This window comes from Danio rerio, chromosome 6, assembly GCF_052040795.2.
Source record: "Danio rerio strain M-AB ecotype USA chromosome 6, GRCz13ab, whole genome shotgun sequence".
NCBI classification, from domain to species: domain Eukaryota; kingdom Metazoa; phylum Chordata; class Actinopteri; order Cypriniformes; family Danionidae; genus Danio; species Danio rerio.
The window spans coordinates 49,861,825-49,873,131 of NC_141026.1; the positions used below are offsets into that span (position 1 = coordinate 49,861,825).

Consider the following 11,307-nt stretch of genomic DNA (forward strand, 5'->3'; position numbering starts at 1 on the left):
TGCAACCCAGTACTGGAAAACATCCATACACTTGTTAACACATACACTAATTAATTATATTTATCATAGCATGTCTTTAGACTGTGCGGGAAACCGGAGCACCCGTAGGAAACTCATGTGAACATTAGACCATGCAAACTCCACACAGAAATGCAAACTGACCCAGCCAGTACTTGAACCAGCTTCCTTCTTGCTGTGAGACGTCAAACACAAGTTATTAGTTTAAAACGTAATAGTCTAATACAAATAGCTGTTATAAGCTGATGAATTGGTCAAAATACTAATAAATCAGTATTAATCCCAATGGCTAAAATTTGTATTATTTTTTATTGACTTTTATTGAAGTGTGAAGTAATTAACTCTCACGAGCAAATGATTTGCCTAAAAATACTCACAAATTAAGCGCAAACAAGAGCTACTAGCTTAAATATTCCAAAAACACATGAACTTCACAATTGTGTGATTAAAATAACTAAAGCTCTGCTCACACGGTGGGATTTCAGCCACAATTTTGTTATCTGAGACAAATTTGGGAAATCCTAAAATATTACTGAAATTCTAGACCTAGATCTTTGGTTTAACATGTTTAATGACAGCCACTTGATACCTGTTGTGATCAGATTTTCTTCCGATGAAATTCTGGTAGTATCAGAAGATGTCAGACACTTTCCTGCAGTGTGACAAAGCTGCGATAAGCATCAATCCAAGAATGAATAGGAGGTCCGAATTTTTATGAAGCAATTCATGCGACATATGACACAATCTGACATGCTAAAATCGCTCAGGATTATGAAAAAAAAAATAAAATAAAAAAATAAAAATAAAAATAAATAAATATATATATATATATATATATATATATATATATATATATATATATATATATATATATATATATATATATAAATAAAAATAAAATAAATAAATAAATAAATAAATAAATAAATAAATAAATAATCGCACAGTGTGAGCCGGACTTTATGAACTAATGAATTAGTCTATAATACTCACAAAACACACATATTTGGCTTAAATCTAAAGCTAAACACTAACTTAATTAGGGTTGGCCGATGTCAAACAATTTGGCATCGTACGATGTTTAATGTGAAACATCGCATTGAACGATGGCATCGTTGTCATAGGTGGAAGTGAATTAATTATCTATGAATAATTAATTAATTCATAACAAATTAATTATTTGTAGCCTATCGTTTCAACTACCTGACCAGCATGGTCTTTGTTTTACTTATAAACAAATCATAAATAAATAATAATAAGTTGCACAAAAATTACCATTTGTCAATAAGAAAAAAAGGTACACAACCAACAGTATCTGAGGTTTTCACTAAAATTACTAAGACCAGTTTGAAAGTGAAAGACTGAAGCAGTGTAGTGATGCTGTGACACGTAACCTGATAGATTCAAAAGACAGGAGAGTCGTTAGATAGAGACAAGATTAATTAAATATCACGATTAACAACTATAGTGAGACGCGATCCAGCGGTACATCCTTGATAAACTGTCTGACGTGCACTGCTCTCTCGAGCTCAGACGAGCGCATAACAGTGTGTTTAACTGTGGCTGTGTGTGTGTGTGTGTGTGTGTGTGTGTGTGTGTGTGGTCACGTGATGTGCTTTTTCGTTCTAAAATGCCATTTTAATACTAAGACGTATTAGTATAAACGGGCCTAAGTATGTATTTTTCGCGAGCGGGTTTGCGACGGGGGCTGGGCGGAGGATCGGCGATGCTGGCTCAGCATCATATTGTCTATCAGCCATCGGCGATGGATGATGGCATAGTCTATCGGCCCAACCCTAAACTTAATAGTGTGAAACATAAAATTTGTAAGCTAATGAATTTGGTCAGAAATACTTACAAATTCATCTCAATCAACAGCTTAAATCTTCCAAAAATGTATTCATTGATACTTAATTCAGAAAACTATCATCTCAAAAACATCACAAGAATTAGATGCTTTGTTTTCAGAGAAACTTGTTCATGCTTTTATCACCAGTAGGGTGGATTACTGTAGCTGCCTCCTCACTGGCCTTACAAAAAGAGTTGCAGGCAGCTTATCTAGAAGGCTGCTGCCAGGATTCTGACCAGAACCAGAATATCCGAGCACATCACACCTGTCCTCAGGTCTTTACGTTGGCTGCCAGTCACATTCAGAAAAGATTTTAAAGTATTTTTTTTTATAAATTACTTGTCTATAAATCACTAAATGGCCTAGGACCTCAACACATTACAGATATGCTCACTGAATACAAACCTAACAGATCACTCAGATATTTAGGATCAAATAAACTGGAAATTCCAGGAGTTCAGTCAAAGCATAGTGAATCTGCCTTCAGCTACTGTGCCCCCTACTGCTGGAATCAGCTTCTAGAAATGGTCAGATGTGCTCCAACATTAGGCACATTCAAATCCAGACTGAAAACACATCTGTTCAGCTGTGCCTTTACCGAATGAGCACTGTGCTGCATCCCACATATCACTCTTAATAGCTCATATTTTTTTTAAAACCTGTTAGCACATTTTAATATGTTTTTAAACATTTTTATTCTTTGTTGTTTTATTTTCTTATACTGGTGTTTTAATTCTTGCTTATGTAAAGCACTTTGAATTACCATTGTAAATGAAATGTGCTATATAAATAAACGTGCCTTGCCTAGTATTGTGAAATAACTTTAATGAGCAAATGAGTTCGTCAAAAATACTCACAAAGCATGAGCTATTGGCTTAATCTTATTGAAAATCATGACAGATTTATTTTTTAAAAATCAACATTACTGTATACATATTTTGGACTATGGGGTCACCATTATATTCAATGACGTCAAAGAGTTGCACCCTTACTGGTGCTCCATCTGTTTCTTGGGACGTTCCAAACGGCTAACATCACCTTCCAAAGGGCATTTCAGAGTAAAAACAATCATGTATCAATCATATTGAAGTTTCGTTCCAAAGTAAAGTGCTCAAAACTGATCACTTCGAAAGGTCCTTCAGAACAAAAGATTCCAAAGGGTACAGCTGATGAACACTTCACAGCCTCATGATCCTTTGCACAGGAAAGCTGTTTGAGCCTCCAATGGTCATTCTGTGAGACCAGAGTTTGACTTTACCTATGTATAATATTTTTCTATAGGCTACTACTGTAATATGTATGTTTATAAATTAAAGTTATAAAGAAAATGATTATAAATTGTAAAATAAATAAATTGAGCGTGCTTTTGTGTGTCAAAACATCACCTTGATTGCCTCGTTAAGATCCCTAGATCCCAGAATCCCTACAACCTTCATTCTTGGAAGCTGTCACTCTAGAAAGTAAACACTTTGAAGGGATTAGGGCATAGGGATGAGCCCTTCCGAATGGAACACAGTGTTTATTGTCAACACAACTGACAAAATACAGATACAATGCCACATTGTGCGACTTCTGCTTGTAATTTTTCAGATGAAAAAAACAAGAAATAAAAGTGAAGCATTTACCGTCTTCATTGTGAATACAACATATTGAATGTCTTCACTGTTCTCCTAGAGATAAGAGAAAAGAATAAAAAGATGCCTGATGACTTGAAGACTTTTAGTAACGCACAGCCACTGAAAGAGCACACAGGTATAAGTATACTCCTAAAGCGTACTCTTGAACATGCCAAAGTTCACGCTTATTCACAAGAGACCTTCTGATTGGTCAGTTTCACTGTGGTCATAAAGTGTCTATTTTTCTCCAGTTATGATCGATGCAGTAATGAAGATGGATGTTGACCATTGTCGACAAGTTTATTGGCCAGTTAGTTTCTCTGCCTTTTCTCATCATGGATTTCTCTTGATGTCCAGAAGCATGTAATGTTATAATGCTACTCCTTATGGGGGGTGGATGGGGGAGTCCAACATCCCCTTGACTGAAAATTAAATCCAAATACCAGCATCCTACTAGTTTTATTCAAGCAGCGTCAGTCAGTGTTGTCACAATTTGCAATTATGTTCACATGCTCAACAGAAATGACTGTGATTGGCCATGAAGGTCATCAGTTCACCGAACTCACCACTGTTTACTGAGTGTAACTACAGATACAGGAACACTGGAGCATTTTAAAGCCATGAAGTTCAGCTGGTCTGTTGATAAGCTGACATACGAGAGATCTGCTGATGAATAAACTGATCTTCACGCTTTTAAATGTTCCATTGTCCCTGTATCTGTAGTTACACTCAGTAAACAGTGGTGAGTTCGGTGAACTGATGGTGTGCACTATTTAGAGCACCCGGAGGAAACCCATACGAACACGGGGAGAACATGCAAACTCTACGCAGAAATGCTCACTGGCCCAGCTGGAACTCGAACCAGCGCCTTTCCTGCGGTGATGCGGCAGTGCTTACCACTGAGCCACTGTGTTTCTAGAACTAGAAATAAACTAACTTAAAAAAACTCAAACATAAGAATTATTCATTCTAATTGGTCTAAAAACTCCAACTGGCTAATGAATGCCTCCAATATGTGGAAATTAGTCTCAAACTAATTAGCTGTTATCAGGGCCAACGCTAGTGTGACAAACAGGAGTGACGATTTATGATTTCAACCAGTTTTCAAAAGCAACAACCTTCTTCTGAGCCTTGCATACACACCAGCTACACCCCTAAAACCAGAATCAATAAATGCCTTACAATTCTCATCACATCCTACAAAAAAACATCCCACATATAAACTCACTATGACCTCAAAATATACAATGTGTGTCCTAAAGGCCAGGGCCTCAGCTGCCACTGATGTGCATGCTCACACAGTCGCAGACACTGTTCATTTATTCAACAATCAACCATCCAGTTAATGCTATCCCTCTGTACCCTCTCCCTCTCTCCATGGCAACAACTCTCACATCTACATGCTAATAACATCCTCCTATCTCCATAACAACTCTGACATATTGTGCCTTTCCCCCTCCTCCTGCTAAGAATACACTCGTTCGGCCCATCAATAATGCTAAGATATTCTGTGTCCATGGTAACCACGTCCTCCTCCCCATTTTCATTATGTCCTCATACACCAGTAAGGTACCGTCCTGTGTAAAGGTGATCCACTTGCTATGATCAATAGACACTTAAGCGGTGAGTGTCCTTAGAAATGACGCCTGTCCAATTATGAGACACGTGTGGAGTGTTTACTACCCACCAACCCTAAGGCAAGCGCTGTGCTTCTGACATAAAGTCACTTTAAGCACAAGTCAGACCAGGGCATGTGGTACAATCACTATAGGGGGAAGAGTACAAAGAAGCTTCTAAATGCCTTTCGGCAAACTACTTGTCCATGATCTTGGTGATCTATGATGTAGGAATTGCAGATTCAGTCTTGAGAAATAGCTCAACTTCAAGGGGTCTATGTGGGATCCTTTTCTTCCATGAACACAAAAGGCAAGGTCAAAATAGTTTTATACTTTTCATTAGTTTTAGTTTTTCATTTGTTTTGACTTTATGTTTTCAAATTCATTTAGTTTTAATTCTTTTTAGAGGGAGATTTACTAGTTTTATTAGTTTCTATATTTTTATTATTAGTTATGTTTTTATAAAACATATAAAATTCAAAATAATACAAAATAAAAACAATATTTTTTTTTAAACATATTCAGAGGACACATGACCACTATCATCTAACACAGGTGTAGGGAACCTATGACTCGGGAGCCAAATGTGGCTCTTTGATCAAAAATATGTGGCTCTCCAGCTGTCTTTCTTCAAAAATATTTCAGCTTTTTTAAAACTATACCCGTTACTAGAAATCAGTTTCCTATTGAAAATACAATTTATATTGTATTTTCTGCAGCAAAATAAATAAGAACTCGATTTACAATAAAAGGACGTTTCAACTAATACGCATATGAGGTGCTGTGGTTTAACTTGAATCGCGACAGCAATAAAGGGCAAGTTATATTTCTTACATTTCTATGGTACAATACTATGGCAATTTACATTTCTATTTTAACCTCACACATGTAAATTCAAACAACCATGAGTGGCGATGGCCAAAAGAAAAAAAAATCTGTCAATTGTCCTTTCTTCATACATTGTGATGCGTCATATTTGTTTCTTTTTTTTGAGTTGCGCATAGACATAAATAATGGTTTTGTTTATAAATAAATAAAGGCTTTATATACACACACCGCATATGGCTCTTTAAAAACACTTTTGATTGAAAAAAAAAAATGAAATGGCTCTTTGTTGAAAAAAGGTTCCTGACCCCTGACCTAGCAAAAGATAGCAGCCTTAAGTAAAATATGTGTGCAAGGCTGCTTTTGAGGTTAAATACACAGGAGTGATGGGAAGTTCAGATCTTTAACGTGAAGCTGATCTTTTGTGTCAATCTTCTGATGTTCCCGCTCAACATACCAAAAATATGTAGTCAGCAATTATTATTTCAATTAGTTAAAACTAGGCATGGGACGAAAACCGTTTTGAATGTATACCGCGGTTTGAAATAGTCAAGGTTTTAAAACTGTCAAAATTTTCTTTAATACCATGCCTAAGGTATTTGTAAGATTTTTTTATTTACGTTTTTTTTTTTGGGACAACAGTATCTCCAGCAGAACAGATATTCAAAGATGCCAGTTTAAATTGTAAAAAAAAAAAAAAATCTGACAGTAGAAGTCAATAATTCATTTAGCCTGACATGTTTACTGTTCCAAATTTTTTTTAAATATTTCTCAAAATCAAATATATTGTGCTAAAAAGGGAAAAAAGTTTTAGTTTTTACCCAGATATTAAAAAAGAATATATTTTACAGCAGTAATCACAATACTGCAAAACCGTGAAACCGTGATCTTTTTATCCAAGGTTATCATACTGTCAGAATCTTATACAGGCCCATTCCTAGTTAAACCAATGCCATGATCTGAAAAGTTTCTTATAATTAAGTTGTGCAACCCAACTGAAGCATGATTCACTTATTTAAATTCCATTATGATTTTCTGTTAGGAAATAAACTTACAATTTACCAGATCCTCCCATTTAAGCCCTCGTTTTCCCTGCGCTGCAGTTGTTCAAGTATAGTTCAATCACAGTAGGCTGTCATGTGCTGTTTGTATTCTGTTCACCATCTGCTGAAATCACACATGCGCAGTATTATTGGTTCACCGGTTCTCAAATCTGATCTCAGTGTACGGTTCTAATAACTAAATAACTCAGTATATATTGGTTTATTTTGAGTCAGCGGAGGGTATTAAGCATGTTAAAAAGTAAGTAGTTTGTGGATAAGAGTGCTTACTGGAGACGCAAATCAGATGATTCAAGTGAATTTGGTGAACTAGTTCAACCAGTTCATTGAGAAGATCCAGTTAAAAAGAACAATTCGCTTGTGATCGCGATCACTAATACAGAAATAAAAAACATTATTGGGCAAAAATGTGTTAAATTAATCATTTTAAGTCTCTGTTTTTAAAGCTGTCACTATGCTGCTGACATGTCCTTTAGTTGTTTTTGTCCACAGAAGAAACAGTGAGGACGGACTGGAGGTGAACCGGCTTGATCTGGCCAAAGGCATCACACTGAGCTGCCGTACGGGTCAAACATTTGGCAGCACAAAGTAAATAGATTTATTTCTAAAAGGCTTACAGCATGTATTTAATACATTTAAAAAGATGAAAATAAAGGACGTTTTTGTTATAATTTTAGTTTCAGTTAGTTTTGTATTTACACAATACCGTTTCGGTTAGTTCTATTTTTTTAGTTAACGAAAATGTTTTCCCACTTCTAGTTTTGGTTTGTTTTCTTTAACTATAATAACCTTGCGCAAAGGGACATTTTAACAGAGTTTTAAAGAATATTCATGTGGAACTTCCATAAATAACATGGAATAGCATTATTCTTTATTATTTATGGTAGAGATCCATAAATAACATGGAATAGCAAGATACTAGTCAATATTCAAAAATCAGGCAATCAATCAAAATAGGTTTTCATGCTGGTTCACCTGAATGGGAGAATAGTCAACAATGATGTTACAAACCTGTATGCTTTACTTTCTGCAGTGAAATACAAAAGATGATAATTAAAATCACTGCAGTCCAAACAACACTGAACTCCTTCGACTTTTTTTCTATCGACTAAAAGAAAGTCTTTTAAAATAGCTTTAACTGGGTTCTACAGAAGACATTCATGCTTGAAATTACATGAAGATCTTTAAAGCTTATTTTTTCTTTAGAAAAACTTTACAATGAAGCTCTTGATGTAACCTGATGTATTAACATTAACTGTGAGTATATTGTCATTTGTTACAATATTCACTCATCTTTGATAACGTTATGCTGGGTTTTAAGATTACATGAAATCCACTAGAGTTTTGGCACAAAGAGTGGGGTGTTGTGGTGACCCGTAAATGACAATGGACATTGGGAGACAATCATCAATCCTTTTATCTCATACAGTGTCTCATAGTGGACAACAAACAGAGCCACATCTGGAATGTTTTATTATGACATCCTAAAAGAAAGACTAGCATTTTCAAAAATGTACATTCCCCACAATGAACTCCTTCACATTTGTGACGCTGATCAATACAAGCAAAGATCTTCAGTACAAGCTTTTAAACATGGCAAAATGAAGATGTTAGCATTGGTGCAATTATGCAATGGAGGTCAATTTAAGGAAGCAGTGTCCTTGATGACATCTTGCTAGTCATTAAAGAAGGATTGATTAGGAAGCTATATGTAGTCTGACATGTTTTTTTCCCAAAAATCACAAGAAATAAGGAGTTAAAAAATCCCAATCTGGCAGCAAAAAAATCGAGACAACTTGTCATCTGAACCTTGGAGTATTAAATCAAAATAAAAACAGTTTCTTGTTTGGTCATGTTAGCTTAGGTCCAATGAATCAAAATAATAAATGTAGCTTTTGGCTTTAAAGATGTCAGTTAATGTTGAAAAATGTAATTATGTTAATTAAAACCATGAATGCTGAACATCATCGGTTAATAAATAACTCTGAAGTATTTTCTGTTGGCGGTTCATGCTAACCATTATAGCAAACCAGCCCTAATTTTTACAAATTGAACTTTCAATATAAATGTTCCTAGTTTGAACTACACAATTTTATGAACAAACCACTATACTGTTTGTCATCCAATGTATGAACAATTCTGAATGCATAAACATAAATCAACAAGCAATCAAGGTAATCTGCTTCTGCAAATAATATTGTGTGCACATGATGACAGTTAATTTTAGGTGAACTGCCCCTTTAAATTAAAGCCTCGACGACGCAGGTGCGCTGTAAGCCAGACAGTCAACTCTCCTGGCAACAGTATTGTTTGACAACATTCAATTTCAGCCACAACAAAAAGCAAAAAAAGAGGAAAGTTTCTCAGTTTACCTGGTTTGACGGTCTTAATTCGAATCGGCTCCCGAAAGTGGCGGATCACCGCGTGCGTGTCTCGGTTCGTCAGCCCGCTGACAGGTGTCCCGTTCACTTCCAGTAACACATCCCCGTAGTACGGTAGTCTCCCAACATGACACACCAGCACGTCCAAGTTCATCTGACCGAGAAACGGGAACTCCCCGAGCTCGGCGCCTCCGAGGATCTCCACAACATCCCCGAACTCCCCGACGCTTCCCCACGACACGGCGCACTCCTGCACTTTAGTAGACCAGTGTTTCTTCCTCTTGAGCGTTTTAGACATCGTGAATCCTTAAAGTTTCAGTGCAGTCTTACGCGAACAGGTTTTGAAGCCCTTCTCCCCGGTGAGACGTTCACTTTACCCGGTGAGGAGATGACTGCGCGCGGATGCGGAGCGCCATCCAGCCTGTGATTTCTCCATAAGCCTCATCTAGCACCATTATTAGTTCATGAAAATATTCAATCAAACGACGAAACAAATGCACAAAATAGCCACATCATGCAAAATAACGTCAAAAGTAAAACAACAATAAGCACAAGAACGAAGTAAAACTGTGTTTACCTGTTAAGTTCACTCAGGTTTTGCATGCACGGCATCAAGCGCACTAGACTGACAACGTGTCCGTCATTAGGGCGAAATTAAAATGTGCGAATTATCAGCAAAACAGTGCCTCGGAGAATATAACGCCAGTCTCGGATGTATTCGGTTGTTGTCGGGTTTGTCCAGTCGGTCGAAGCTCAGGTTCGTTTTCGAAACGCGATGCCCAGTCAGTGAGTGGATGCGTCTGGCGCGTCTTCATTCCTGGCTTGAAGCTGAGCCTTCACACATTATTAACCACTGACGAATAGCCTGCTAGAGAAATAAACCTGTCGAGCATGTCTTTATCGCCTCAAATGGTCGCGGTGATGCTGTCATTTGCGGCGGCTGCTCTCTCAGATCTTCAGGCACGGCGGCTACTGTTGCGCTCAGCTTGTGTTTGTCAAATGAAGCGAGTGTGTAACGCGCGCGCGCTCTCTGTGAACAGCCAGTGCGGCCTGTGACTGGATGGCTCTCAGGTGGAGGTTAATATAAACTAAGCTTAACTGATTTACTAAACAACATCCAAATGATCCAATAATAAAACCAAAAGTGTTCATACTGAACTCTGATTGGATGAGTTCTAAATCGTTGTGTGATAAGCCATTAAACGCATAGCTTACCTGTGAATTCTGTTATATGGATTTTTTGCAACAGTTAGACTGATGAGCTATATTATTTGTAAATTTGGATAATTACTAATCATAACGCCTCTATTTATTTAATTAAATTGCCGTTTGATATATTAATCATTCAATTTTTATTTTAAAAAAGCCAAGAGAGGCCATGCGTTTTTCTGATTTATATCGTGGCTAACATACATCTTAGATGTTGGTCTTTATTTATTATAAATTTATTCTTATTATTATTATTATTATTATTATTATTATTATTATTATTATTATTATTATTAATTTATTCATGCATTAATTTATTCATTCATTCATTTTCTTGTCGGCTTAGTCCCTTTATTAATCCGCCAACTTATCCAGCAAGTTTTTTTATGCAGCGGATGCCCTTCCAGCCGCAACCCATCTCTGGGAAACATCCACACACACATTCACACACACACTCATACACTACAGACAATTTAGCCTATTCACCTGTACCGCATGTCTTTGGACTGTGGGGGAAACCGGAGCACCCAGAGGAAACCCACGCGAAGGCAGGGAGAACATGCAAACTCCACACAGAAATGCCAACTGAGCCAAGGTTCGAACCAGCGACCCAGTGACGTTCTGGCTGCGAGGCGACAGCATTCCTAATAATTTATTCATGCATTATTTAATTAATATTTTTTAATATTAATAATAATTCATTCATTCATTCATTCATTCATTTATTTGTAT

At 36.7% G+C, this 11,307-nt stretch overlaps 1 protein-coding gene across 7 annotated transcripts in view; it reads right to left on the reverse strand.

Annotated features, from left to right (window-relative positions):
* Nucleotides 1–10,420, reverse strand: part of magi3b (membrane associated guanylate kinase, WW and PDZ domain containing 3b) — a 277,434-nt gene extending 267,014 nt beyond the window's left edge. For 4 of the 7 annotated variants that reach the window (XM_087257852.1, XM_087257850.1, XM_087257855.1 and 1 more), the window contains exons 1-2: nt 9,944–10,420; nt 9,358–9,811 (exon numbers count right to left, since the gene is read on the reverse strand). In XM_087257852.1, coding sequence (XP_087113978.1) covers nt 9,358–9,664 — 307 coding nt within the window. In that variant the 5' untranslated portion in view covers nt 9,665–9,811; nt 9,944–10,420. Of the gene's footprint in view, nt 1–9,357 lie in introns of all 7 variants that reach the window. The other 3 variants (XM_087257851.1, XM_087257849.1, XM_087257853.1) reach the window with 1 other exon arrangement.
* Between the last annotated feature and the right edge of the window lie 887 nt (nt 10,421–11,307).